At 51.1% G+C, this 25683-nt stretch overlaps 1 protein-coding gene across 2 annotated transcripts; it reads left to right on the top strand.

Moving 5' to 3' along the window:
- Nucleotides 1-1739: 1739 nt before the first annotated feature.
- On the top strand, nt 1740-22368 carry MTCH1 (mitochondrial carrier 1). 2 transcript variants are annotated; one of them, XM_008972304.6, is made up of 12 exons: nt 1740-4655; nt 8837-8921; nt 11895-12001; nt 12351-12428; nt 12815-12872; nt 13256-13307; nt 14789-14848; nt 17710-17803; nt 19815-19862; nt 20036-20103; nt 20395-20470; nt 21535-22368. In XM_008972304.6, exons 1-12 carry the CDS (start codon nt 4335-4337, stop codon nt 21604-21606), a joined length of 1119 nt encoding a protein of 372 aa, XP_008970552.4. In that variant the 5' UTR covers nt 1740-4334; the 3' UTR covers nt 21607-22368. The 2 variants fall into 2 exon arrangements, with proteins under 2 accessions (XP_008970552.4, XP_024784933.3); XM_024929165.4 differs by having other exon boundaries at nt 4288-4655; nt 17710-17854.
- Nucleotides 22369-25683: the final 3315 nt, after the last annotated feature.

The following is a 25683-nucleotide window of genomic DNA, read 5'->3' as shown; positions in this document are numbered from 1 at the left end:
TCCCAGCTACTCAGGAGGCTGAGGCACAAGAATTGCTTGAACTGGGAGGTGGAGGTTGCAGTGAGCTGAGATCTTGGCACTGCACTCCAGCCTGGGCAACAGAGTAAGACTTTCATAAATACATACATACATACATACATACATACATACATACATAATTGTTCAGTATAATCCTATGTTGTCGTTGTTTTCTTTTTATTTATTTATTTATTGCTTTTTAGATGGAGTTTTGCTCTTGTTGCCCAGGCTGGAGAGCAATGGCATGATCTTGGCTCACCGCAACCTCTGCCTCCCGGGTTCAAGCGATCCTCCTGCCTCAGCCTTCCAAGTAGCTGGGATTACAGGCATGCGCCACCACGCCCGGCTAATTTTGTATTTTTAGTAGAGACGGGGTTTCTCCATGTTGGTCCAGCGCTGGTCTCAAACTCCTGACCTCAGGTGATCCACCCGCCTCGGCCTCCCAAAGTACTGGGATTACAGGCGTGAGCCACCACGCCCAGGCTCGTTGTTTTCTTTTTAAGAGGGTGGGGAGAGGCAGAGGCAAGTGGAATTGGAACCAGGACCTAAAGTTGGCTCCTTTTGCAGCTTGGCTTCTGGGTGGGGTTGATGTCTGAGTGTGGGACCCCAGGGATCCAAGACAGAAGAAAAGCCAGTGTTTCCACTCCCACCTCGCCCTCACCCCAGACAAGCAGGTGATCAGAGGCAGCAACCGGAACTAGTTCTCACCCAAAACTAGTAAACAGGAATCCTACATCTAAATGAGCCCATCTTCTTTACACCAAGGTTGATTCTCCTTACACCTTGTGCACCTTCCCTGGAGCTATGGTTTAAATGTTCCTGCCAAAACTCAAGTTGAAATTTAACTGTCAATGTAATGGTATTAACGATGGGAACTTTAAGAGGAGATTAATGCTCCTATCTCAGGAGTGGATTAGTTATCTCAAGAATGGGCTTCAGAAAAAAGGACAAGTTCAGCCCCCGTTTGATCTCTCTGTCTAGTGTGCTCACTCCGCCTTCCACCTTCTGCCATGGGATGACCCTCCCCAGACGCTGATGCCACGTTTTTGGACTTCTCTGCCTCCAGAACTGTGAGAAATAAGTTTCTTTTTTTATAACTTACCCAGTCTGTAGTATTCTGTTAACAGCAGAAAACATCAGGTGAGGCCAGAACTCTGATGCCACCCTTGATATCACCTCAGTTCCCTCCTGACTGGATCAGTATGATGTCAAATTAATTGCAATGGTGGGTACTTACTAATTTGCATTTACTTTTCATTACAACATATCCCACAGGATTCCAGGGACCTGGGATGGTCTGTATTCTTGGCAGTTCTCAAGATCTACGAGTCTTATTTCCTGTTAACTTTTTTCCTTTTGCTTGATCCTATCGGGCACATGGATCTTCCTAAAGTTTTGATGCTGTAATTAGTGCTACCATAAAAAACTGTACAATTTTGGAGAGTGTTTTTGCTTAGTCATTCATTTTCTAGTAATATTTGTTGTGTTCCTATCATGTGCCAGGCATTGAGCCAGGCTTGGGGCTCAACTATGAATAGAACAGTCCTGGCTGTCAAAGAGCTTACAGTCTAACAAGGGAGACTGACAAGAAAACAGGCAGTCACAGTGCAGTGTGGTCAGCACTGCATATGTGAGGTGGCATATGCAGAGGGTGGTGGCACCGAAGTGGGGGGCACTACCCAAGCCCAGAGCTTACAGCCTTTTTTTTTTTTTTTTGAGATGGAGTTTCACTCTTATCGTCCAGGCTGGAGTGCAGTGGCGTGATCTCGTCTCACTGCAACCTCTGCCTCCTGGGTTCAACTGATTCTCCTGCCTCAGCCTCCCGAGTAGCTGGGACTGCAGGGATGCGCCACCATGCCCAGCTAATTTTTGTATTTTTAGTAGAGATGGGGTTTCACCATGTTGGCCAGGCTGGTCTCAACCTCAGGTGATCCACCCGCCTCGGCCTCCCAAAGTGCTGAGATTACAGGTGTGAGCCACCGCGCCTGGCCAGAGCTAACTCCTTTATAGCTCTAAAGGTTTATTGCCAGGTTGCTCAGTAGCTTGACTGCTGAGGAAGATTTTCTTTCATTCAATCATTTCAGTGAGTATACTTTTCATTTCTAGATGTTCTGTTTGGCACCTTTTCAAATACACCTGTTTTTTTTTTTTTTTCCTTTACAATTCCTGTTTTTTTACTAGTACTTCCTATTATTTATCTTTGCCTTCATTTGAAACCTACTTCTTTCCTTTTAATTTTCTTTGAGATGGTTCTATTATCTCAAGTTCTTCCTGTTTTGCCCATTCTCTCTCATGATGGCACGTTTCTTTGAGCGGCTCATACATTTTTTATTGTGAGGATTCTTTTTTTCTTCCTCTTGGAGTCTCTGTGAGCCCTGAGTTGTAGAAATACAGCTACTGTGCAGTTTAACATTTGCTTCTGCTTGGTACCCTACGGGTCTAACTGGTTTGGCTGATCTATTTTTCCTTCAATTTCTTCACTTGGAGAAATTGTTCGATCATTTAGAAATACTTTACTGAACATGTACTATGTGCACAGTCCTATATCTGATGTTGTGGAAGATACAAAACAATGCAAGACAACACAAAGTTGCTGCTTCACATGAAACTACAGTTTGAAAGGGCCAAATACAGTATAGGCCCAAAGTTAGGTGACCATGTAAGGCAGAGTAAAAGGCTCAACAGTGAACAGCCAAGTTCAGAAAGAAAAACAGACAGTTGGAGAAAAATGGGGACGAAAAGCCCAAAGAAGGAAAAGGTTCTTGTGAGGAAGTTTCAGAAGGATGGGGAAGTAAATCATCCTCCCCTACCCCCACCCCCCACCCCCAAACTAAAACCTATCGCCTCTTCTGGGTAGAGAGTTAGTGTGGCACTAGGAACTTGACTTTGAGGTCCTTATTGAGAAAGCTAAATCAGAACCTAGGCAAAAGGAAGTCATTTAAGGTGCTCCTGGGGGATGTTTGATGAAAATTGTGTTTGATGGAGAAAACACAGCAAGTTGAAAGGGCTAGCAGGCTTTGCAAGTGATTTCACTAGGACAAGCCTGGGTTAGGGAGGTCAAGGTGAGGGAGAGAGGGAGTGTGGCATGCTTTGAACGTGGAAAGTACATAGTGTTCATTATCAGGAGTGGGAAGAGGGGAGGTAGCTTTTTAGGGGGTAAGGCAGGAAGGGAGTTAGAAAGGACAGACTGGGAAACCCGGACTAACAGTGGCAGGTGTCGATCTAAAGAAATTTCTCACAATGAACTGGCTATAGACTAAGTACAGACAAAGGGACCAGGTCTTCCATTGCTGTGTCCCTGCACACTCTAGGATCCATTCAAACAGAAACTTTTATTGCGAACCCCCAAAACTAGCAGGGTTCTGTTGTAGGTGTTGTTGCAGAGTGTCGGGCACGTTTACAAACAGGAACAGGGCACTTGCTGTCCTATCTTCCTCGCAGGGTTCTTGTGACGATTACACTTAAATCAACACGTGTAAAGCATTTTAAAAAGTGCCTGTCACATAGTCCCTGCAATTTAAGGTCTAGTTGTGATTATTCACTTGTATTAACTAAGAATCAACTACAGGCGCCTAGCAGTGCCTGCGTGTGCTCACACTGAGGGACTCACTAAAACCCTCAGGATCTAGTGAGGGCGACAGTCAAATACTTTAGAGCAAAACAAATTTTACAACCACGGACTCTGAGGAAGGCGTGCGAAGGCTCCACAGCTGGGGAGGGTGCCCACAGTCGCCGAGGGGACATCTGGATTTGCTCTGGTTGGGAGAGCATTCCTGGCAGAGGAGATGGAAAATGGGATCGGACAAAGAGGCTGGGACCGCGGAGGGGATCGGGCTCGGGGTCGGGGCTCGTCCTGCAGCAGGAGATTCAGCTCGCGCAGAGTTCCACGCAGGCCGCGGCGACTGGGATCTGGGCCGCAAAGGGGCGGGCAGAGAACTGCAGAGAAAACTCCCGAAGCCAGGGAGGTGGCTTGGAAGCGCCTCAGACCATATTGGGGACGTCTGGCAGCCAGAGGCGCCGAACCCCGCCCCCGCGTCCTCTGGGCATCCCGGGGGAGCGCCCCGGCCTGCGGCTGCCGCCACAGCTCCCGAGCCTGGGGCCCCGGCTGCCCGCCACCATTGACCCCCGGCCCGCAGCCCAGTGTCCTGCTAGGCCTCCAACCGGCCGGGGAGCCACATCCGGCGTGTCCCACCCGCCGCGCCACGCTCCCGAGCTCCCCCGCGGCCTGGAGTGGTGCGCCCCGGCCCCGCCCCCTGACGCCGGTGAGGGGGCGTGGCCCCGTCACGTGACGGGGAGTGACCTCGCCGCCGGGCGCCATGGGAGCTTCGGACCCGGAAGTGGCGCCCTGGGCTCGCGGCGGTGCCGCGGGGATGGCGGGAGCCGGAGCTGGAGCCGGAGCTCGCGGCGGAGCGGCGGCGGGGGTCGAGGCTCGAGCTCGCGATCCACCGCCCGCGCACCGCGCACATCCTCGCCACCCTCGGCCTGCGGCTCAGCCCTCGGCCCGCAGGATGGATGGCGGGTCAGGGGGCCTGGGGTCTGGGGACAACGCCCCGACCACTGAGGCTCTTTTCGTGGCACTGGGCGCGGGCGTGACGGCGCTCAGCCATCCCCTGCTCTACGTGAAGCTGCTCATCCAGGTGGGGGACCAGAGGCGCCGTAGGGAGATGGGAGGCTGATGTGAAGGTGACAGGCCAGGATTTGGAGGATTGGGGCGGGCGGTCAATGGCGACGGATTTGGGGAGAGGGGTGGGGACGGCGAGTTTGGGGGGCCGAGTGGGTGGGATGGGAGGGAAGCCGTGAGGGAGTTGGGAACGCAGGGGTCACGGGTTTTAGGATACAGAAAGGAGACGAAGGGGTTAGAGTAATAACAGATATGGGAGAGGGTGGAAGGAACAAGCGATTTGGGGGAGTGCCAAGGAGGGAGCGATGGGCTGGAAAAACATATTTGGGAGATAAAGGAGTGGGGACGATGGACTTGGGATAGGGAAGAGAGCGAATTTGGGGCGAGGGAAGAAGCAATAGAATTGGGGGAGGGGCAAGAAGTTTGGGTAAAGAGATGGGGAGGAAGGTTGGGGGCCCAGGCAAAGTGTTTAGAGAATGAGGAGCACATAATTGGGGTAGAGGGGAACGGAGGCTCTGGATTTGATAGAGATGGATTTAAAACGTCTTGGGGTGGGGACAAAGTGGGCGCCAGGGCCAGAAATTTAGGAGGGAAAGAAGGACACCAGACTGGGGGTGGACAGAGGAGACGGAGGTCTTGGGTTGCATTGTGATTTAATTTGGTGGGAGAGTGCGAAGGCAAAGACTTTTGCAGGGGAATGCTATCGGTTGACCGGAGATGGGGGCTCTGGATTTGATGGCGACGACGGATTTGGTAGGAGGAGGGGACAGGGTGACGCGTATGGGGGGAGGGGAACAGATAGGGCCAGCATTGGGGGAGGGGAGTGGCAGCGATTTGTCTAGAGAGGGGAGCTAGGAGGAGACTTTAAGCGGGGAAGGGGGATGACGCATTTGGAGGAGGAAATGGAAGTCATAGTTGGGGTCAGAGAGAGGAATCACGGTGCTTGTATCTGGGCAGATGAGGAGAAGGGGCACGGGAGTATTGAAATTGGGCAGAAGGGACAGTGGAGACATAGGTGGCAGGATAGGTAGGGACTACCAGAAATTGAGACCGAGGTAGGGATGTCTCTGGAACAGAGGGATGCATAGGCACTTGGCAGATTTGGTGGTGGCCAGCAATGCGGTACAGATGAAGTGTGCTGCTTGAGGAGTGAGCTGGAATGAAGGGCGTGTGGAGGTGTGAGAATTAGGTGGGTGTGGCTGGGATGGGTACAGTTTTGATGGGGGTCATTAGGCCAGAATTTTCCAGTTAAGAAGCGTGGGGGGAGGAAGGTAAAAATTGAATTGGAGACCCATCCAAGATTTGAGTTGAGGCAGGTGGGTGTCAGATTTTACCATCTCTATAATTGAACCGAGAGAATGCAAAATACAACTGGAATGAGAAGGCCTTGAGAATGAGAGTAATTGAAATCTGGGATCCGAGGAATGGTAATAGATTTGTGGGTGTGACCAGGAATATGACAAGGAATGAGGAGATTCAGTCAGGGGCATCAAGGTGCCTGACTAGACCCTAATTGTGACAGATTTGAAAATTGTTGATGGCGGAAGGTGTAGACCAGACTGGCATTTGGTTGTGATTTGGGAATGAGGGCTGTCTTACAGGGTTAAGATTGTATTTACAGCAGTTGAACTTGAAGTTTGGGAGATAAATTGGTGCTTTGGAACTGGTGGGACCTGAGAAGTGAGGGTTCTGGAAACTGATGGAATGAGACTGAGTGAGGGCTAGGATTTTAGGGCACAGGTGGGAGAGTCTGTGGAGTGAAGGATACTGGAGCACAAGGGCTTAGTGTGAGGGAAGTGAAGAAGTGGCTTCATCATTTGGACGATGGCAGATCTGGTTTGAAAGAACATTGAAATGAGGGTGGTTTGGGAAGGGAATGGGGGAATGAAGGACACCAAAGCGTGAGAAGAACTAGATGGTGGGCAGGTAAGGATGGATGAGCCCTGTTGAAGGACCAGAGGTGCCTGTCTGATTTGAACCCAGCTGGTGTTGAGTGTAACATATATTAGGGTAAGATCTGCAATGGGTATAGTTTGGGAATCAGAGTAATAACTTGCAGAAAGGCAAATTACTGGGAGTGGGGGTGTCAGGAGTGGAGTGACAGATTTGGGGATTGTCTAGATTAGGTGCGTAAGAATGCAGTGCCTTAGATTAGTGCATGTGGCTGTCAGGTTTGGGAGTCGGAGATTTTAAGATGACAGACTGTCCCTGCTGGTATCTGATATAGGGCCACAGCATTTGCCGTAGTTAGGACTGGGTTAACAGATTTGAGGTTGAAATTGGGTTTAATGACTTGGGAACAAATAATTAAAACTTGAAGGCAGGAGGAATGGGGGTGAGATACAGCCAGTGTGCCTATGATAACCCAATAGAAGTTAAGAAAATAGATTCAACAGATTTGGGAGCCATGGGGATATGGGATAACGTTACAAATGTAAGTATGAAATTGGGGTCAGTGGGACTCCCAAATAGTGTTGACTAAACTGGGTAAGGACAGCAAAAGAGCAGTTGTGGCGATTTGGAGTGGAGGAATAAAGGAATACCACCTGTATTTAAGAGAACACAGATCAAGACAAAACTTAATTCAGAACAACCTTGGAGCTTTTAACCCAGAAGGGAAAAGGTCTAGAAGGGAAGTACTCACTGCCTGGGTCAGCTGACTCACCCCTTTCCTCCTTTGCTCCACTGGGTCAAAATTTTTTTCTTTTAAAGACAGTCCCCATCATAGAGGAGTTTTTAAATTTACAATCATTAATCTGTTAGGCATCTCAGAATCAGATCCATAGGAGATAGCCTGAACTTTCAAAAGCACTTGCTTGATAAAGGCAAAAGGGGACAGGGTTGATCCCAAAAAGCACTGGAAGCATACCTAATCCAGTTTACAAGGTAGCGCTTTCTAACTTGCCACTTCTACTGCCTCCCACAGCTGCAGGCCAAATCCTCTCCCACATGTCAGAGGAATCGCTGTGGTCCATGGGCCCAGCTGGCCTGCTTAGAGGGCACGGGGCTGGTATCCTGGCCCCTTGCCAAGGGAGGAAGGGGCCTTCTCACTCCCCACCTAGGTGCTGGTCTCCTTGACACCTTGCCTCCTCCCTGGCAGCAGGGGCTCTCACCCCTCGACAGAGACTTCCTGCTCCTCACATGGATATGGATGGTCCTTCACCCACCCGCGGGTTTAATAAATATTTCAGGCTGGGCGCAGTGGCTCATGCCTGTAATCCCAGCACTTTGGGAGGCCGAGGCGGGTGGATCACCTGAGGTCGGGAGTTCGAGACCAGCCTGACCAACATGGAGAAACCCCGTCTCTACTAAAAATACAAAAAATTTGCCGGGTATGGTGGCGGGTGCCTGTATTCCCAGCTACTCGGGAGGCTGGGGTAGGAGAATCACTTGAACCCGGGAGGTGGAGGTTGCGGTGAGCTGAGAGCACGCCATTGCACTCCATCCTGGGCAACAAGAGTGAAACTCCATCTCAAAAAAATAAATAAATAAATAAATATTTCAGATATAAGAAGCATCTGTACAGCAAGAACTATCATAGCCCTACAGAAATGAGGGGGTCGTTTTGTCACAGGGATGTAGGGTGATTGAGGTGAGAACGCAGCTAAGGATATGTTTGAGGAGCAGCTGGAATTTGAGGTAACAGTTTGCTAAGCCTGGGAATGGGAGGAATAGACATGGAGGTGTCTGCAGTAGATTTGGTAAGAAATTTGAGTTTGGGGTGCACTTTGGAATAGATGACTTAATGGCTGACCTGTCTGAGGTTTGGGTATGATGTATTTTCTTATTGCCACATTTGGATTTGAGGTTGGAATGAAGTTTTTCATCTGGAGATGAGAATAACTGAGATTTGTTCTGAGATGGGAGTAGGGTTTGCAGTACATACAAATGGAGGTTTCTCTACTGGGAATATTTGGGATTTGAATGTAAGAATGTTGGGGTGTGGGTGTGACTTGGATTGTGGTTGGACAGTGTCTGGGACCAGGCATTTCTGTTGATTGGGAGTTTACGTGCTGCCAATGGTTAGAGACACTGACGAGCTTTCTGGTATGCTTTGATGGGGAAACCATGAACGAGAGCCACATTAGAATTTGTGGGAGAAGAGTTAAGCAAAGGGGACAAGAGGTGTGAGGAGAGGTGGTGAGGCTGAATCACCACGAGACTCTGAGCGTCCCTTTGTCTTTGTTAATTCTGAAGGTGGGTCATGAGCCGATGCCCCCCACCCTTGGGACCAATGTGCTGGGGAGGAAGGTCCTCTATCTGCCGAGCTTCTTCACCTACGGTGAGTGTGCCTCCCAAGCAGGAAAGCCCACACCAACAGAAAAGAGGCCTCAGGTGGGGAGCAGGACCAGCTGGCCCTGGGGAACCCACTGCGCAGCATGGCACGCAGAGTCGAGCTGGCATGGAGGAGGGGATCTAAGCGTGTACAGAGAGGACATGGTGTCGGGGTGCGAGCAGGTGAACCATACAGCTTTGGTCCAGCTCCTCTGCCTGTAGCTGCCAGCTGCCAGCCCAGATAGCAGGAGGGGACAGACACAGGTGCCTGAGAGAGGGGCCAATCCAGGACACTGGTCCCTATTATTTCTGCTGCCCCGGGTTGTGCCTGGAACATGCGTGGGGGTGATTTCCTTTTGTCCTGTGAGCAGCCTGGCCCTGCTACTCCAGCAGGAGGCTGGGGGGGTCCTCCTGAGTTTTTTTCTTTTATCCCACCTGGGTGTCTTGTTTCCCCTGCATTCCTCAGGCAGTGAGTGGTGCTCACTCACTCTGGTGTCTCCATCTGTTGGTTACAGAATGGTGTGCAGTGAATTGCAGCTTCACTTCTGTGTGCTGCGTGAGGTTGGGCGGGCCACTTACCTGCTGTGGCCTGGCTGCACCCCTTGTCTGCAAAGTAAGGTCAGCTTCTCCTGCCCAGGCCTTCCTGCAAGCTCCCCAACTGTCATCAAGAAGCCCACCTTGCTGCCTCTGCTGCCCATCACCTGGCCCACAGGTGCCGTCTGGCCAGGGCCTTTTCATGTTCACCCTCACTGTCCCTCTCCCAGTCCCTACCCTCACCAGATGACCATGATGAAGGCCTTCTTTAAATGTGCCCTTTTTCTCCGTGTTCACAGCTGGAGTTCCATTGCAGGCAAATCCCCTCCAGTTTCCTGCACCTCTGCTCTTACCTGTTTGGTTTTCTAGAATATTCTCCAGAATCTATCTTTCTGTTGAGTAACTTGGGGCTTGGCCTCTGTCTTACCTTTTCCATTTCACATGCTGTTGGCAGAATTGGGTGTCATATTTCTCTTCCAGTTTTGTCCCTGTGTTGTTGAGTGCAGAGTCTAGGGCCAGGTGGAATGTGTCATCTTGTGAGGAAATGTGTTTGTGTTGTTTTTTACTTAAAAATTGTCAGCGTAGTGGAGAGGGGAATGACAGAAGTAGGAAGGCACCCCACCATTGTGTAGTGAGGCAGTATACAGAGAGGTAAGGCAGCCGGGGCAGATGGCTGCGGCCCTGCACGGGGCTTTTTCTGGATCTGGTTGCACGTGCTGTGTTCTGAGAGGCGAGGTTAGAGCCCAGATCATCTCTATTCATGTGACACAGCCATTCCCAAAAGGACTTAGAGCAGAGGGAACTTGACCCCCATCTTAACTGTCTCTTTTGAGGATGAGCAGAGTTCTCAGGCGTGCCCCCAGCCTGGTTTATATAAATGTAGCTTTAATCTAGGTGTGAGCAGATGTCTGTTGGGGATCTCTGGACACCAGGCCTACTCTGGAGTCAGAGAGGGGACCCGCCATTTGGCTCTCTGGTACAGTGTGGACAGTGTCTGCTCCTCTACTTGTCATGGCTGAAAGTACTGCAGCTGTCATGACATTCTATGGTGTAGAAGAAAGAACTTCCCAGAGGGTTTCCTGGCACTGCAGAAAGACCCAGAATGAGGGAGGCCCTGGGACCCACAGAGGCCCCTGCAGGCATTTCAGCACGCCTCCCTCCGCTCTCACTTGTTCCTCAGTTCTCTCAGAAATGGAGAGAAATGACGGTCCTTATTCCTTCTTTTTTTACAGGTGGGCAGATGGAAGAGGGTAGATGTTTTGCTCAGGATCACAAACAGAGGTCCTGAGGCTCCCTCTCCTCACTAGGATCCACCCTCCCCCAAAGCAAATTTTCCTTTTGCCTGTTCACTCTGTGAAGAGGGCTCCTTGCCAAGTCACCCAGCATCCCCTCCCCTCCTCCTCCTCTCCTTCCAGCCCACCCTCATCTCAGGCAATCACATATACAGGTAACAGGTGTTCTCAGCCTCATGAAAAACCCATGCTAGCTGTGGCATTGAATTGCTGGGCTGGCCGACATCTGCGGAGGAGCAAAAGGCATATTTGCTTCTTCCTGCCTCTGCGCGGTGCCAGAGAGCTAAAGTCATGGTCTAACAGGGGGAGCATGCTGTCTGAGAGAATGTTCTGCTAGCTTCCAGATGCACAGGTTTATAAAAATACCACCCTGCCATTTAAAACATGTTTAAAATGTTGATAGAAAACAATGAATCGTATCCTTAGAAAGACAGACCCTAGTGAAAGAAACACTAACTCACACAGGTAGGGTCTAGCTTTCATAACATTTAAGTTTATTCTATGGAATTGTTCATTGGTGCTCCTGTTTTAGTTACTTCTCCATAGACTTGTTTTTCCCTTGACTAATCAATGCCAACAGGTGCCAGGTGGTATCCTGGGTGTAGCACAGTGACAGGGTGGAGACTGCCCTGGCCGTGGCATGTGCAGGGGGCGTTCTTGAGCCTATCTTCTGGGAGCCCTTTCTTTTCCTTTTTCCCTCCTTTAGGTTGAAGACTTCATCATTCCCTGCGGGCAGTTTCTTGGTTTTTCCTATTTTCTTTTCCTCAAGAAAAATGTAATTTTTAAGTAACAGAATTGTTTTCTGTGTTGCAGCATTTAAGTTGCTGAGTTGAGAAATCATGGCTGAGTTTGCCAAGTAAAGTTTTTAAAGCAAAAAAAAAAAAAAAAAAAAAGGGAGGGAGGGAAGGAAGGAAGAAAATATATGAACTTGTTTGTCAGAAATACATTTTGAGGCCTTTACTAAAAGAAATGGGCTAGAAGACATTTGGGGGTTAGGGCCTGACTGCTTCCAGGTCCTGGACAGATGTTACCTTCTGTGCCTGTAGTCAGCAGTTACCTGAAGGACAAGCCGAGCCTGGTCTGGGTGTGTGTGACCCAGGAGTGGGTGCCCCTGAACTGGGTGTGACTCCTCTGCCACCTCTGTTTTCTTACAGCCAAGTACATTGTGCAAGTGGATGGTAAGATAGGGCTGTTCCGAGGCCTGAGCCCCCGGCTGATGTCCAACGCCCTCTCTACTGTGACTCGGGGTAGCATGAAGAAGGTGAGCCCACACAAAGCCAGGAACAGTCGCCCGAGGTTTCCTCATATTCCCAGCCACCCCTGCAGCAGCCAGTTACCCTGGTCTTGCCTCCTCCTTCCCAGACCATTGGGGGCTTCACTCCAGCCCCATGGGGGAGCTCCCACCCCACAGTTCTGCTTTCTCACAGCTGTGACACCAGATAGTGGCTTTCTTTTTCCCCCAAGCTCCAGACCTGGAGGTTACCTGAGGTGGGCCCAGCCAATAGACACTGCAGAGGAAATATTTGGAGCTGGTTCCTGCCGCCCAAGTCCCCGAAGAGTTCCATGGAAGAGGCGTAGCTGAACTTGGTTCTTTCCCTTCTCTGTTTCAGGTTTTCCCTCCAGATGAGATTGAGCAGGTTTCCAACAAGGATGATATGAAGACTTCCCTGAAGAAAGTTGTGAAGGAGGTGGGTGTTGAGAGTTGGAGAGGGAGAGGTGCGTGGAGGGGAGCCTGATGATTTCTCACCCCCAAGTTGGGCGGGTCATTGACAAGTCGAAGAGTTGGGTCCTTGTGCATGCATGGGTGGGATGGTAAGGGAAGAAGCCCTGGCCTGGATGTGCCGGGAACCCCGGAAAGCCTTCTCAGCCATTGTTGGGCCTAGCCTGGGACCCGACAGCACTCCTGGGTGGGGGACTGGGGAGTGGGCAACAGGTGGAGCCATCCTTGGCAGACCGACCCCATGTGCAGTCCCTGGGACAGGTTTCTCCCTCCTGAGCACTTGTAGCTCCCCTCGAGGGCCAGTTCCAGAGACAGGCCGAGGGTGGCGAGTCCCCACCCCATGCTCTCTTCCAGACCTCCTACGAGATGATGATGCAGTGTGTGTCCCGCATGTTGGCCCACCCCCTGCATGGTAAGCCACCCCCCTTCCCCCGAGACTGTATCTAAGCTGAGGTCGGGGGCGTGGGGTGAGGGGCGCCCCCTCGTGGACTGTACATAGACAGCCGTAGACCTGTTGGGAAGTGGTAGTGGGGTTGGGGGTATTCTACTGGAACCCACCTCACTGAGGAGAGATTGGAATTCTTTCCAAAGGGAGGTGGGGCTCTTCCCAGGCAGTAGAAATGGCATGCTGTGGTCATGGGGTGTAACAGGGAATCCGAAAGGCCCTCTTCCTCTCCTGCTCTCTGAATAGGCCACGTTGTTCAGTGGCCACTCTGCACCTGGCACCCGGTGGCTGGAGCATTATGAGGTGTGGCCCACCACATCACCTGTGTGTGTTTTCTTTTTTTTCCTCAGTCATCTCAATGCGCTGCATGGTCCAGTTTGTGGGACGGGAGGCCAAGTACAGGTGGGTAACTCTTGGGACTGGCAGAGTGGCCCTGTTACCCTTTCAGAGTCAGCCAGGGCAGGCCGTGCTGGGGCTGGTTGCTGCACCTTTTCTGCCCTAGTGCTGTGTGAGTTCAGCCTGCTGCCTGGCTTCTGAGGAATGTGGCAGTGGCTTCAATAGTCTGTCCAGGGGCATTTTCTCTTCTTCATCTCTTATGAAGGGCAGCCCTAGATGAGCCTAGATGCCTTTGCAGAGGGGTGAGTGGGATTGTAGTCAGCTTGGATTAGGATTTCTGGCCCCAGAGCTGATTCTGCCACTTAGGACTGAGCTGGGGTCTCCTTTTGGACTCCCGAAGTAATGCTCTAACGATTTTCCCGGCCCTCATAGGCTGATAGCTCTTTTTATCCCCTATGAAGAAGCCATCCACCCCATGGGCTTGGGGCTCATCCCTTCCATTGTGTACCAGACCCTCACCTAGATCTGCTGCGTGCAGCCCTGGGCAGGTGCCAGGGGCATATGTGTTGACACGGAGGTGGGTCTTGGAGGCATGTGTGAAGGACACACCTGGGTTGCCCTTCCTCTCTTAAGATTCTCATTTCCTGGGGTCAGTGTTTTTTGCAGCTGTCCTGCGGGGCCATCATCCCAGGAAGCTCAGCTGCCATGGTGCCTCATTTTGGGGTCATTAATGGGAAATTGGCCCATTCCCCTAGACTGATTATGAGGTTGGTAGTTGGGACCAGAAGGGTATAATCTGGCCACCACTGTTCTGAGTGGTGGGGCCGGGCCTGGCAGGGCTGGGGTGATCTGGGACCGGGGCTACCCAGGGCTTTGCCTTCCACTGGCTCCCTCTGTTAGTAGGTTGTTATTGAGCTTCCTTGGCATTTCACACCCAAGAACCCACAGCCTGTCCTCTCATCCAGCTTGTCCTCTCATCTCTAACAGGGTGCAGTGGCCAGGGCATGAGTCCCCGGCTCCCTGCTGAGGAGTGCCAGATGTCTTCTCCTAGGCTGGTTCCAGTGCCTCCTCCTGCAGGGCCCTGTATTCTTTCTCTGCCCTCTGGGAAAGTACTTCTCTTTGCTTACTACCCCCTCCTGCTCTTACTCTTGGGCAGGCCTATGGGCTCCTCTGCTAGAGGGTTGTTTAACCAGAGATAAGTGTGAGGGCCGGGTAAGAGAAGGGCCTGCCGCCTCTGCAGCAGTGGCCCAAGTCAGGAGATGCATTCCTAAACTCCTATCTCACAGAAAACACCAGTAGAGGACTGCTAGTGGGCTGCTCCCATGGGTGGTTGGGCTTCCCCAGTCTCCGTGAACTGTGTAAACTCCTCCTCACCCTGAACAAGCGCTCTTTGCCTTTCTACTTGGTTCTTCATGGTAATAGTCTTCCCCATCCCCGCCAGGACTGGCTGGATTTGAGCAGAACTGGTGGGCTCAGCCCCACACCAACGGGTGGGCTTCTGGTAGGTGACTGCATGACCCTGTATCTCTGTCTTGCCTTCTTCACAGTGGTGTGCTGAGCTCCATTGGGAAGATTTTCAAAGAGGAAGGGCTGCTGGGATTCTTTGTGTACGTGAGTTTATACACCCCATAACTGGCCACGGGCATGGCTCTGCTAACAGGTGTGTCCTCAACCTCTCAGACCACAGCTGCTGGCCTGGGACTTAACTACATGGCCCTGCCCTAGCCTGAGTGCTGCAGCCAGCTCTCTAGAGCTCCATAGCGTGTCCAAGCTGCTTAGCCCTTTTCAGGCCATGGCTCATGTAAAAGTGGAACTGTGTGTCTAGTACATGGGGGAGATGAACTGACCAGCCCCACTGGGCCTCATCCAGTTGTGGTGGGTGTGGGGCTGGTCTTCATGAGCTAAGTCACTGCATAGTCCTTGGCCTCACTGCTAAAACATGACTGAAAATCTGACTTGGACTGAGGGTGGAGCTCTGGAAGCTCACAGGCTGACCACAGCCAGTGGATTCTGTTTGACATTGCTTTTCTGACAAATTAGTTGTTGACGTTAACATTTAAGATATGTTGCACAAAAATCCACATTTCTGGCATCTCTTGAAAAGCCAGAAAATCTTGTCCTGCTGAGTGGTTCTTTCTGTAGAGCATCCATCGGCCAGGACCCAGGACCTGCTTCTTTGGCAGGGCACATGGTCTCTGAGGGCCGCAGACACCCTGTACTTCGTCACGTCACATCCAGTGTACTTCACCTCTAAAGAAAGCACATACTGAAAAGACTAAGTTCAGAAAGAATAAAGTGCAGACAGAAGCCAGGCTTGATGAGTTGTATTTTGATTTGCCGTTTTAAGGTCTAGGCAGTGACATACATGCTGATAAGTATGTCACAAACGTGATAGACACATGGTATACAACAGTATCTGCTGTACTAGATACAGGGCTCCATATTATTCATAAGAAGTCTTTATATCATGGTTTTCCAGTTTGTGAGATGTTTTTTATTTATGGCCCCTTGTTTAACCAATTAGTGACTACTTGTAGGTGCATGTGTGTGTATATAATACAGAAATATATATACGGTTCTCAGCAGGAGGTGATTTTGCTCCCCAGGGAACATCGGCAGTGTCTGGAGACATCTTGTGGTTGTCACAACTGGCATCTAGTGGGTAGAGGCCAGAGACGCTGCTAAACATCCTACAGTACACAGGACAGCCCCGCAACAAAGACTTATTCAGTCAGGTGTCGTTGCTTGCATCTGTGATCCCAGTTACTTGGGATTAGTCTCAGTGGTTTCTGCAGCTGTCAGGAGACCGAGGCAGGAGGATTACTTGAGGCCAGGAGTTCAAGACCAGCCTGAGCAACATAGTGAGACTTCTGTCTCTACAAAAATGTTTTTAAAAATTAGTTGGGCGTGGCGGCATGCACCTGTAGTCCTAGCTACCCGGGAGGCTGAGGTGGGAGGATGGCTTGAGCCCAGGAGTTGGAGACTGCAGTGAGCTATGGTTGCACCACTGCACTCCAGCCTGGGTGATAGAGTGAGACCCTGTCTCTTGGGGAAAAAAAAAATTATTCAGCCCAAAATGTCAATAGTGCCAAGGTTGAGAAACTCTGATTTATATTCACACACACACATATATGTATGTGTAAGTATTTATACATACATATATTTGCACATGTACCTGGTAACAAACCAACATTTGTGACATACCTATCAGCATGTATGTCATCGCCTAGACCTTAAAACAGCAAGTCAAAAAACAACTCATCAAGCCTGGCTTCTGGGTTCTGTCTGTGCTTTATTCTTTCTGAACATAGTCTTTTCAGTATGTGCTTTCTTTAGAGGTGAAGTAAGTTGGATGTGAGGTGACAAAGTGCAGGGCATCTGTGGCCCTCAGGGACCATGTGCCCTGCCAAAGGGGCAGCCCCGGGACCCCAGCCAATGGCTGCTCTACAGAAACAGCCACCCATCTTGAAACACTGCACATGACCACCTCTGGCATTTTTCACACTGCGTAGTTCTCTTCTGGTGTGTGAATAGGATTCCCGCACAACAGATGCCTACTCTTTGGGTTCTTTCTCCCCATGTGATTTTGGAACAGGTGATACTCATACATGTTACAGTGCATAGAAAGCACCAAAGGGTATAGCACAAAGTCAATCTGAGCACAGGCAGGGACGACAAGATTAGAAATTGCATTCACAGAGGTTCCTTTTATTAATACTCTTCATAGATGTATTACATATATTCTTTTGAGTTTTTCAAATATAAGATTTTTTTTTTTAATTCAAAAACAAAAATTCTGCTTCTCCTCCCAGGAGACAGCCATCCTTCTCCTGGCGAGCCTCCCAGGGCACTCTGTACCTAAACAAGCAAACACATTGTAAAAAACACAAGAGGCACATGGGACTCACTGACCTCAAACTGGCCTTTTGCCCTCAGCACTGCATCTTGGGGAACCTTCCTTAGCAGTTTATAGAGCTGTTTATCCTAAAGACCATCACTTAAAAAGTTAGCCCTCCTTGTAAATGCTTGCATAGAATCTTTTTGATAGAATATTTTCAGGGGCAAAGAGAACAGATGCATTGAGCAGTGTGTCTTCTGAGAGTTGGTTAGGTAAAGAGGCCAGGAGAAAATTACCAACACGTCGGCACTCTTGTTATCTGCATTTGGAAATTCCAAATTTGGCAGTATTCACATCTTGATCCCTGGCTTCTGTGGTTTGAAAACTGCTTGAGACTGTTAGCTAATTTATGGCATCCAAAGCGGCATAGAACACCTCCCCATGGGAAAAGGAGCACTACCTTCCCAGTGTGCATAGCTGCTGGACCCTGCAGGCCTCCTTTCTAAGGCTATGCCATTGGATATGCTAAGATTTTGAGCTTGGAACATCCCTGCCTGCTTCCTGGGTGTGGAGCCCCCAGGAACTGCTCCTCTCCCTCTTCTGCTCATCTCTGCTTACCTTGTTTTTTAGTGGATTAATCCCTCACCTCCTGGGCGATGTGGTTTTCTTGTGGGGCTGTAACCTGCTGGCCCACTTCATCAATGCCTACCTGGTGGATGACAGCGTGAGTGACACCCCAGGGGGGCTGGGAAACGACCAGAATCCAGGTTCCCAGGTTGGTTGGAACAAGGACTTGTCCTTCTTTCCGTGTACTGCTGATGCCCAGGGTCTGGGACAAACTCAAGGATTCTAGGATTCTGAGCATCAGGCCCGGAGGGTGAGAGAGGACCTCTCATTATCCCTGGAGTCATCTTTGTCTAAGGGGAGAATGGCCTCAAGAGGCGAGATTCCAGATTAGTACCCAGACCTGGGAGGAATTAATGGAATGCTTGTCCCTGGGCAGCCTTAGAAACAGACCCCAGCTTATCTAAGGCTGCTCCGAGGCAGTGACCCAACTAGGGCTCAGGAAGTCAGAAGATAGACCAGCTAATAGTGATCACCTCTTGACCTTTGCGTCACGTCTTTTGCTTTTTAAAACCCTTTTGTGAACGTTATGGCCTTTGATCTGATGGCATCCTAGTTGTGAAGGGAACAGGGCAGGTATAATGTTCGTTTACCAATACAGAAATCGAGACCCAGAGATCACAAATTCTGGAGAGGCTCTGGGCTCTCCAGAGTCACTCAGCTGGAACTGACAGGGCTGGAATTAGATCCCTGGCCAGGCCAAGGGTGCATTCCTCTGAGTTTTTTCAGATCTGCTAGGAAGTGTACAGTCCGATACACCCTCCTATTTTGTTAGCTGTGGTCTACACAGCCTAGTATACATAGACCTTTCAGCAGGTCGGGTCAGGCATAGGAAGGCCTGGTCCTTTTACACAGCACTTGTTGAGGAAGGCCATCCAGGTACCTGAGGGGTTGACTGGTTCTGCCTGAACCAAGATAAGAGGTAGGGAGCAGCGATGGCTGGGAATTGCAGTGTCCAGACATTCTCACAGTGGGGATCACCTTCAAGAAGGATGGCATTCCTTCTTGAAGTGGCTTTCCCTCCCAGGAGGCTAGGAGGGCCTGGGGACGTGTCTGCCAGAATCACCTGGGTGGGAAGGGGGTCATGTTCAGCATGTGTGTGTGTGTGTGGTACATGTCTGTTCTGTGTGGTGAGGAGTGCCCCATCCCAGATGGGAGCCTCTGCTTGCAGGGAGACTGGCCACTTGACCTGGGCAGGTGAGTCTTCACTGGCCTTTCAATGTAAGCAAATTAAAGTGGCTCCATAGAGACCCACCCCATCTGCAATCACAGTGGTACATTCCTGCAGTTCTGCCCCTTCTCGGGGGGCCTTGTGGGTGGGTAAGCTGCTGCTGTCACATACAGAGCAAGGGTGGCCAGGAGTGCACCGCTAAGTGGTTTCTCGTCTAGGTGGGCAGCTGTCTGACCAGAGGCTGCCGTGCTTACATCAGCAACAACAGCAGTCAACAGATTTGTCTAAAGTGTTTTTCGAGTGCTTTTCTGTATGTGGCTTAAAGGCCGAGGTGAGGCTGCCGGGCTGTCAAAGCCACTCAAGCAGACATCTGAGCAAATCTCTGACCAAGAACCCAGGCCATCGATCTGGTGGGATGGCCGCTCCACAGGAAGCTGAGGGTGGGGGAGTCACCTTTCCTCACTAGGAGCTGTTTGCTTCAGCAAAGCAGGATTTGAGGAGTTGGGGTCTGAAGGGGGAAAAGCTTGCTGAGGTGGAGGTGGCGATAAGCCTGGACTTGCCCTCACCTCACCCCACAGGCCAGGATTCGTCTTTGGGTTTCAGGGTGCATGTCTGTCTTAGCACTGACTGCGTGCCAAGCCCTGGATGTTGATCAGGCAGACACGGGCTCAGCCCTTGAGGCTCACAGTCCAGTGGGTTGCACAGGCAGCGGCAGCTGATCCCTCTTACCGGGTCTCCTTCTCGGGACTCCCTTCAGTCCACTTACCCCGTTTCTGCCCCCCAGGCCTTCTCTGGGCAGTGACTGTGAGGGCTGACAGGAAAGGCATGTGCAGCGTGCTTGTGAGGAGCTCAGCACAGAGGGTGGGGTGAGGGCATGTGTTGCTGAAGTCTGCATCCTGAGGTGCCTGTGGCAAACCACTCTTCCCTTCTGTCTCCTCAGTTCAGCCAGGCCCTGGCCATCCGGAGCTATACCAAGTTCGTGATGGGGGTAAGTTGTGCCAGCTGTCCTTCCTTCCCACTGCCTTGCGGACCCAAGTGGGGCCTAGGAGGCCAACCCTGGTAATGGCTGGAGGCAGGTCTTGGTACAGGGTGTTGGCGTGGTGTGTCCCTGCTCCCTGGGCCGGGGTGGGTCACTGGCACTCAGGCCTCTCTGGGTTTCAGATTGCAGTGAGCATGCTGACCTACCCCTTCCTGCTAGTTGGCGACCTCATGGCTGTGAACAACTGCGGGTAGGTGTGCGCCCCTCTACTTGCCACTCTACCTACCAAGGCTGTGGGGTGGGGGAGACCCACCGAGCCCTTCCAGCACTTTGCCCCCTCCCACCTGCTCTGTGTGTAGGCTTGGCCTGCCAGGCACCCTGGCTTCCGCTGGGATTTCCCAGTACCCCCTGGGGTAAACTGTGGTGTCAGGGGTCAGGGTGTGGATGGGTGGTAGCCTGAAGGCATTCCTTCTTGAAGTGGCTTTCCCGTGGCTGGCTGTCTTCCACTGTTCTTTGCATCTACACTCTCCTTCCCTGGCAGGCTGCAAGCTGGGCTCCCCCCTTACTCCCCGGTGTTCAAATCCTGGATTCACTGCTGGAAGTACCTGAGTGTGCAGGTGAGCAAGCACTGGACGGAGGGGAGGCCTTTCCTGTTCTTTGCTACATCTTTCAGCTGAAATGGTTTTGTGGATGCTTCATTGCATGCAAAGATAAGTGGTTTCATGGAATTTAATATTGTGAGGAGATACTTGGTATCTATAAGGCATTTAAGTTTTCATCTTACATAATTTCAGAAAGGATTTGAGGTGGCTAAGTGTGGGTTTATTTTAAGATTATACATCAGACAAGACCTTTTCTTCTTTGAGTCTTAAAGACTCTTAGGATAAGGATAAGAGAACTCTGGCCCAGGTGGCAGGTGGTAAAGCCCAAGAACTGCTTCTCCTTCAAGTAACATGGGCTGAAAATTCGAGGTCTGTAACCAGTTGAGCTGAGTTCCTGGGTTGTTAGGGCGGCTGGCATTGGAAACCGTCTCCTCCCTCCTGCAGGACATTCCTGGGCCCAGGAGAGCCTGTGGGTGGGGCTGGGCCACGTGGGGACCTGGCAGCAGTACCAGCCTTGGGTTCTCGTGTTCTGTACCGAAGCTACCTCTCCCTAGCTGGAGCTCTTGGGCCCAGCAGTCAGGGGTCCAGGCTTTGGCCGAGGGCAGAACCTTGCCTTTTCCTGGCCTTGATTTGCCTCGCAGTGAAACGGGGCAGTGGCCCGGAGGGAGCCAGAGCTCTGAGTGGCCTCAAGGCTGAGAAGAGGACAGATGGGAGGGAAGCAGGGAGGAGAGCCGCAGTTCTTCCCAGTGGCCCTGGTCAGCGTGAGTGTGTCTCGTCCTCCCTGTGAGACTGAAAGAGTCCTAGACCACTTGGGCTCTGAAGCAAGAGGGGCAATGAGCCTCCTCTCTAGGGCTCTCCTACAGAGTAGCCCCAAAGACACCCCTGGGCAGGAAATGAACCGCTCCCTTCTGCTTCAACACAGGCAGATTCTGCCCTCCAGGGATGTAGGCCGAGGCCGTCCACCCCGGAGCTGGGTCTTTGAGCTCCTGGACCCTTCTTTGCCTGACACTGGCTTCCTCTCAGAGGGACAAGGAAGCGTGGCCTCCCTTTCACTCACCCTACTTTTCCTTCTGGTCCAGGGCCAGCTCTTCCGAGGCTCCAGCCTGCTTTTCCGCCGGGTGTCATCAGGATCATGCTTTGCCCTGGAGTAACCTGAATCATCTAAAAAACACGGTCTCAACCTGGCCACCGTGGGTGAGGCCTGACCACCTTGGGACACCTGCAAGACGACTCCAACCCAACAACAACCAGATGTGCTCCAGCCCAGCTGGGCTTCAGTTCCATATTTGCCATGTGTCTGTCCAGATGTGGGGTTGAGCGGGGGTGGGGCTGCACCCAGTGGATTGGGTCACCCGGCAGACCTAGGGAAGGTGAGGCGAGGTGGGGAGTTGGCAGAATCCCCATACCTCGCAGATTTGCTGAGTCTGTCTTGTGCAGAGGGCCAGAGAATGGCTTATGGGGGCCCAGGTTGGATGGGGAAAGGCTAATGGGGTCAGACCCCACCCCGTCTACCCCTCCAGTCAGCCCAGCGCCCATCCTGCAGCTCAGCTGGGAGCATCATTCTCCTGCTTTGTACATAGGGTGTGGTCCCCTGGCACGTGGCCACCATCATGTCTAGGCCTGTGCTAGGAGGCAAATGGCCAGGCTCTGCCTGTGTTTTTCTCAACACTACTTTTCTGATATGAGGGCAGCACCTGCCTCTGAATGGGAAATCATGCAACTACTCAGAATGTGTCCTCCTCATCTAATGCTCATCTGTTTAATGGTGATGCCTCGCGTACAGGATCTGGTTACCTGTGCAGTTGTGAATACCCAGAGGTTGGGCAGATCAGTGTCTGTAGTCCTACCCAGTTTTAAAGTTCATGGTAAGATTTGACCTCATCTCCCGCAAATAAATGTATTGGTGATTTGGAGTTTTTTGTGGGGAGTCTCTTATTTTTGTAAGTTTAAAAATCTATCTATAGAGTCTATCTTTCCAAGTCCTTCCTGTTGGTGTGAGAAGGGGCTGTAAAGAGGCAGGGCAGGGGGCTGCCAGATTGGAGATGTAGGTACCAGAGCTTGGTGTAGCTCAGTCTCCAGGGAGACACTGGGTGATGAGGCTGGGGTGTCAGTTTCCACAGCAGCAATCAGTGCGCAGGTCTGTTGCCAGGGAGACAGGCCTTTCAGAAAGTGTTCCACTCACACCCCTGACTGTCATATCTCAGCACCATTTGAGGATAACGTAGCTTCAAGTTTTACGAAGAGTCACTTGGTGTAGTGGCCATGGTTACATCAGAACGGGCAGACCTCCCTTCCATCAAATGGTTTTTGCCCAGCACTGGAGTCTGTAAGCAGACAAAACTTACAAATATTTTGAGACTCAGCTGGGTTCCCCCAGGTATTTCTCTGCCCTTGCTCGAGGTGACCTGGCTTGTGAGAGTTGGGGTCTGGTGGGTTTGGTCATATTTCCCTCCACAGGTAGGGGCTGAGTCACCCCCGCCAAAGGGAAGGCCCCTGGGTTGCTTGTGCACAAGTGGGTGTTCCCAGTGGCCTAGTAACAGTGGACTCACAGGCAGTTTCACCTCACATGTCCTTGTTTCCCAGGAACGCAGAAGTGTGCCTGTGTGGGTGTTATGTAACTGTACACTGGTTGAGGCCACTAAGGTCTCATAACTTTGTCACCCATATTAACTTTCCTAGGGAAACACCCAAGAGGGCTAAGGTAGTGGGAAGAACACATGCAGGGGTGGGCAGGGCAGGCCTGTAGAGAAGGAGGGCCTCGGGTTCCCAGGCCCTTCAGAGGGGAGTCTGCCCTGTGGCCTTTCTCCAGCCCAGTGTGCTTTCCCACAGCACTGACCACTGTTCTGGGGTATCTTTTCTTCCTGTTGCTCCAGCCTCAGATCCTGTTTTTGCATTGATTAGTTCCTAAGGCCCCCCAAGATTGAGGGGCACCTGTATCTCTGGAGCCTGAGCTAAGCTAGATCTGAAGAGCTCCTCCCAGAAGTTCAGAGAGGCTGCCCAGAGTAGACAGCAAGGTTTTAGTGGCCTTGGCCAGTCACCTCTGGGAGGGCTGCTGCTGCCCCCAAGTAATTTCCTGAATTTGGGGGTTTCAACTTCATTTCCCAGGCCATCTTCCACACCCAGAAATGGCATGAAAATCTCTTGATACTGTGTCCCAGTTATTGGCTGAGCAAAGTACAGGTTTTTAATCTAATGAAACAGGAAGTTTTCAGTTCATTCAAATTCTTGTGTGTGTGAAATGCTCCTAGACCATTTGATCTTTGGGGGTGAGACCCTGTCCATCTGCCCTCCTAGCACTTGGCGTGTTTCCTGTCGACTAGTCCTGGAAACTAGGATGCCGGGTCCTCATCTGAGAAAGGAGATTGGGTGGGATTGGGCAGGAGGAGACCTCAGCTGCTGGCAAAGGGAGGGGTGACAGGAGGAGTGTCCTCTTCCTCCCGTCCTGGGACACCTCATCCAATGGGCAAAGCTGAAAGGGCCTCTGACAGGCCTTTGGGGACCTCCTTATATATATCCTTACGTATATACCCAAGATAATTGGAAACTTAACGTTCACACAAAAACTGGTATATGAATGCTTAGTAGTATTATTCGTAGTAGCTCAGGAGTGGAAACAGCCTGAGTGTCCGATGACAAATAAAATGGAAATGTTCTATAGAATGTAATGAATATTCCATAGAATGGAATATTACTTGACAATAAAAATGAATGAAGTTCCGATTCATGCTACGACATGGATGAACATTGAAAGTATGTTGGCTGAGAGCAGCAACTCACAACTATAATCTCAGTCCTTTGGGAGGATATCTTGAAGCCAGGAGTTCAAGACCAGCCTGGGCAACATAGTAAGAACTGGTCTCTACAAAAAATTTAAAAATCAGCTGGACATGGTGGCATGCACCTGTAGTCCCAGCTGCTCAAGAGGCTGAGATGGGAGAATCACTTGAGCCCAGGAGTTGGAGGCTGCAGTGAGCTATAATCCTGGGTGTCAGAGCAAGATCCTGTCTAAAACAAATTATATATATTTATATGCTAAGTGAAAGAAGCAGTCACAAAAGACCATAACATATATGATATGTCAAGAATTTATATGGATGTTAAGAATAGACAAATCCATATAGATAGAAAATAGATTAGTGGTTGATTGGGGCTGGGGAGGTTGGAGGGAAATAGGGAGTGACTGCTAATGGGTATGGGGTTTCTTTTTGGGGTGATGAAAATGTTCTAAAATTGTGACGGTTTTACACAACCTTGTGAATATAGTAAAAACCATTGAGTTGCATATTTTAAATGGGTGAATTTTATGTTGTGAGTTATATCTGAATAGAGCTGGAAAAAACATAGAGTAGGCCGGGCGTGGTGGCTCACACCCGTAATCCTAGCACTTTGGGAGGCTGAGGCCGGTGGATCACCTGAGGTCAGGGGTTCAAGACCACCTGTTGACCAAACCCCGTCTCTACTAAAAATACAAAAATTAGCTGGGCGTGTTGGCAGGTGCCTATAATCCCAGCTACTCGGGAGGCTGAGGCAGGAGAATCGCTTGAACCCGGGGGGCGGAGGTTGCAGTAAGCCGAGATCACTTCACTCCAGCCTGGGCGACAAAGCAAAACTCTATCTCAAAAAAAAAAAGAAAGTAAAAGAGGGGAGTGTCCTCCTTGGTTACAGGTCGGTTCCCAGCCCTGGCCTGACTTGGGTGGTGTCCTGTTTGACTGCTCACCTTCCAGCGGTGGTCTGGAGACTTGCTCTGCCCCTCCCTACCACCCAAGCCACCCGCAGTCATCCACCACTGCTACCCCAGCATATGTGTGCTTTCCTGATCCTCAGCACCTCTGGACGGTCCTGCTTTGCTCCCCTGGGGAGGGTCTGGGACTCCAGATCCCTTTCTTAGGACTCTTCCAAGCACCTGGGGCTGGCAGAGCCTTGCCTGATGTACATTTCTGACCTTGTGTCCCAGACAGGCCTGGATAGCAGCGCCCCCGTGAAGAGGCCGCATGCCATGCTTTGATCCTGGGCTCCAAACCTACCTAGGCCCCACTGGTGACTCCTGAAGCTGGGGTAGTCAGCCCAGCACCCTTGGCCTTCCTTTGGCTCTTCCCCTTCCTGCCTGCCACCTGTGATTAGGGGGAGGCGAGAGTTATAGGAAGGAAATGAAGGGTGCGTCCCAAAGAGCAGACACTAAATGGAGTGTTTTAGAGGAGGGGGATGAGAAAGAGAAGGAATAGTTGCCA

This window comes from Pan paniscus, chromosome 5, assembly GCF_029289425.2.
Source record: "Pan paniscus chromosome 5, NHGRI_mPanPan1-v2.0_pri, whole genome shotgun sequence".
NCBI classification, from domain to species: Eukaryota; Metazoa; Chordata; class Mammalia; order Primates; family Hominidae; genus Pan; species Pan paniscus.
The sequence above is the reverse complement of the archived record's forward strand: the minus strand, read 5'-3'. Positions and strand labels throughout refer to the sequence as shown.

What these genes read in the sequence shown, in the direction of transcription:
- MTCH1 (XM_024929165.4), top strand. Translation starts at nt 4,335, where the DNA reads ATGGGAGCTTCGGACCCGGAAGTGGCGCCCTGGGCTCGCGGCGGTGCC. An exon ending in ACCAGAATCCAGGTTCCCAG is followed by an intron (nt 17,855 to 19,814) that starts GTTGGTTGGAAC and finishes CTGTCTCCTCAG; the next exon opens with TTCAGCCAGGCCCTGGCCAT. An exon ending in ATGGCTGTGAACAACTGCGG is followed by an intron (nt 20,104 to 20,394) that starts GTAGGTGTGCGC and finishes CTTCCCTGGCAG; the next exon opens with GCTGCAAGCTGGGCTCCCCC.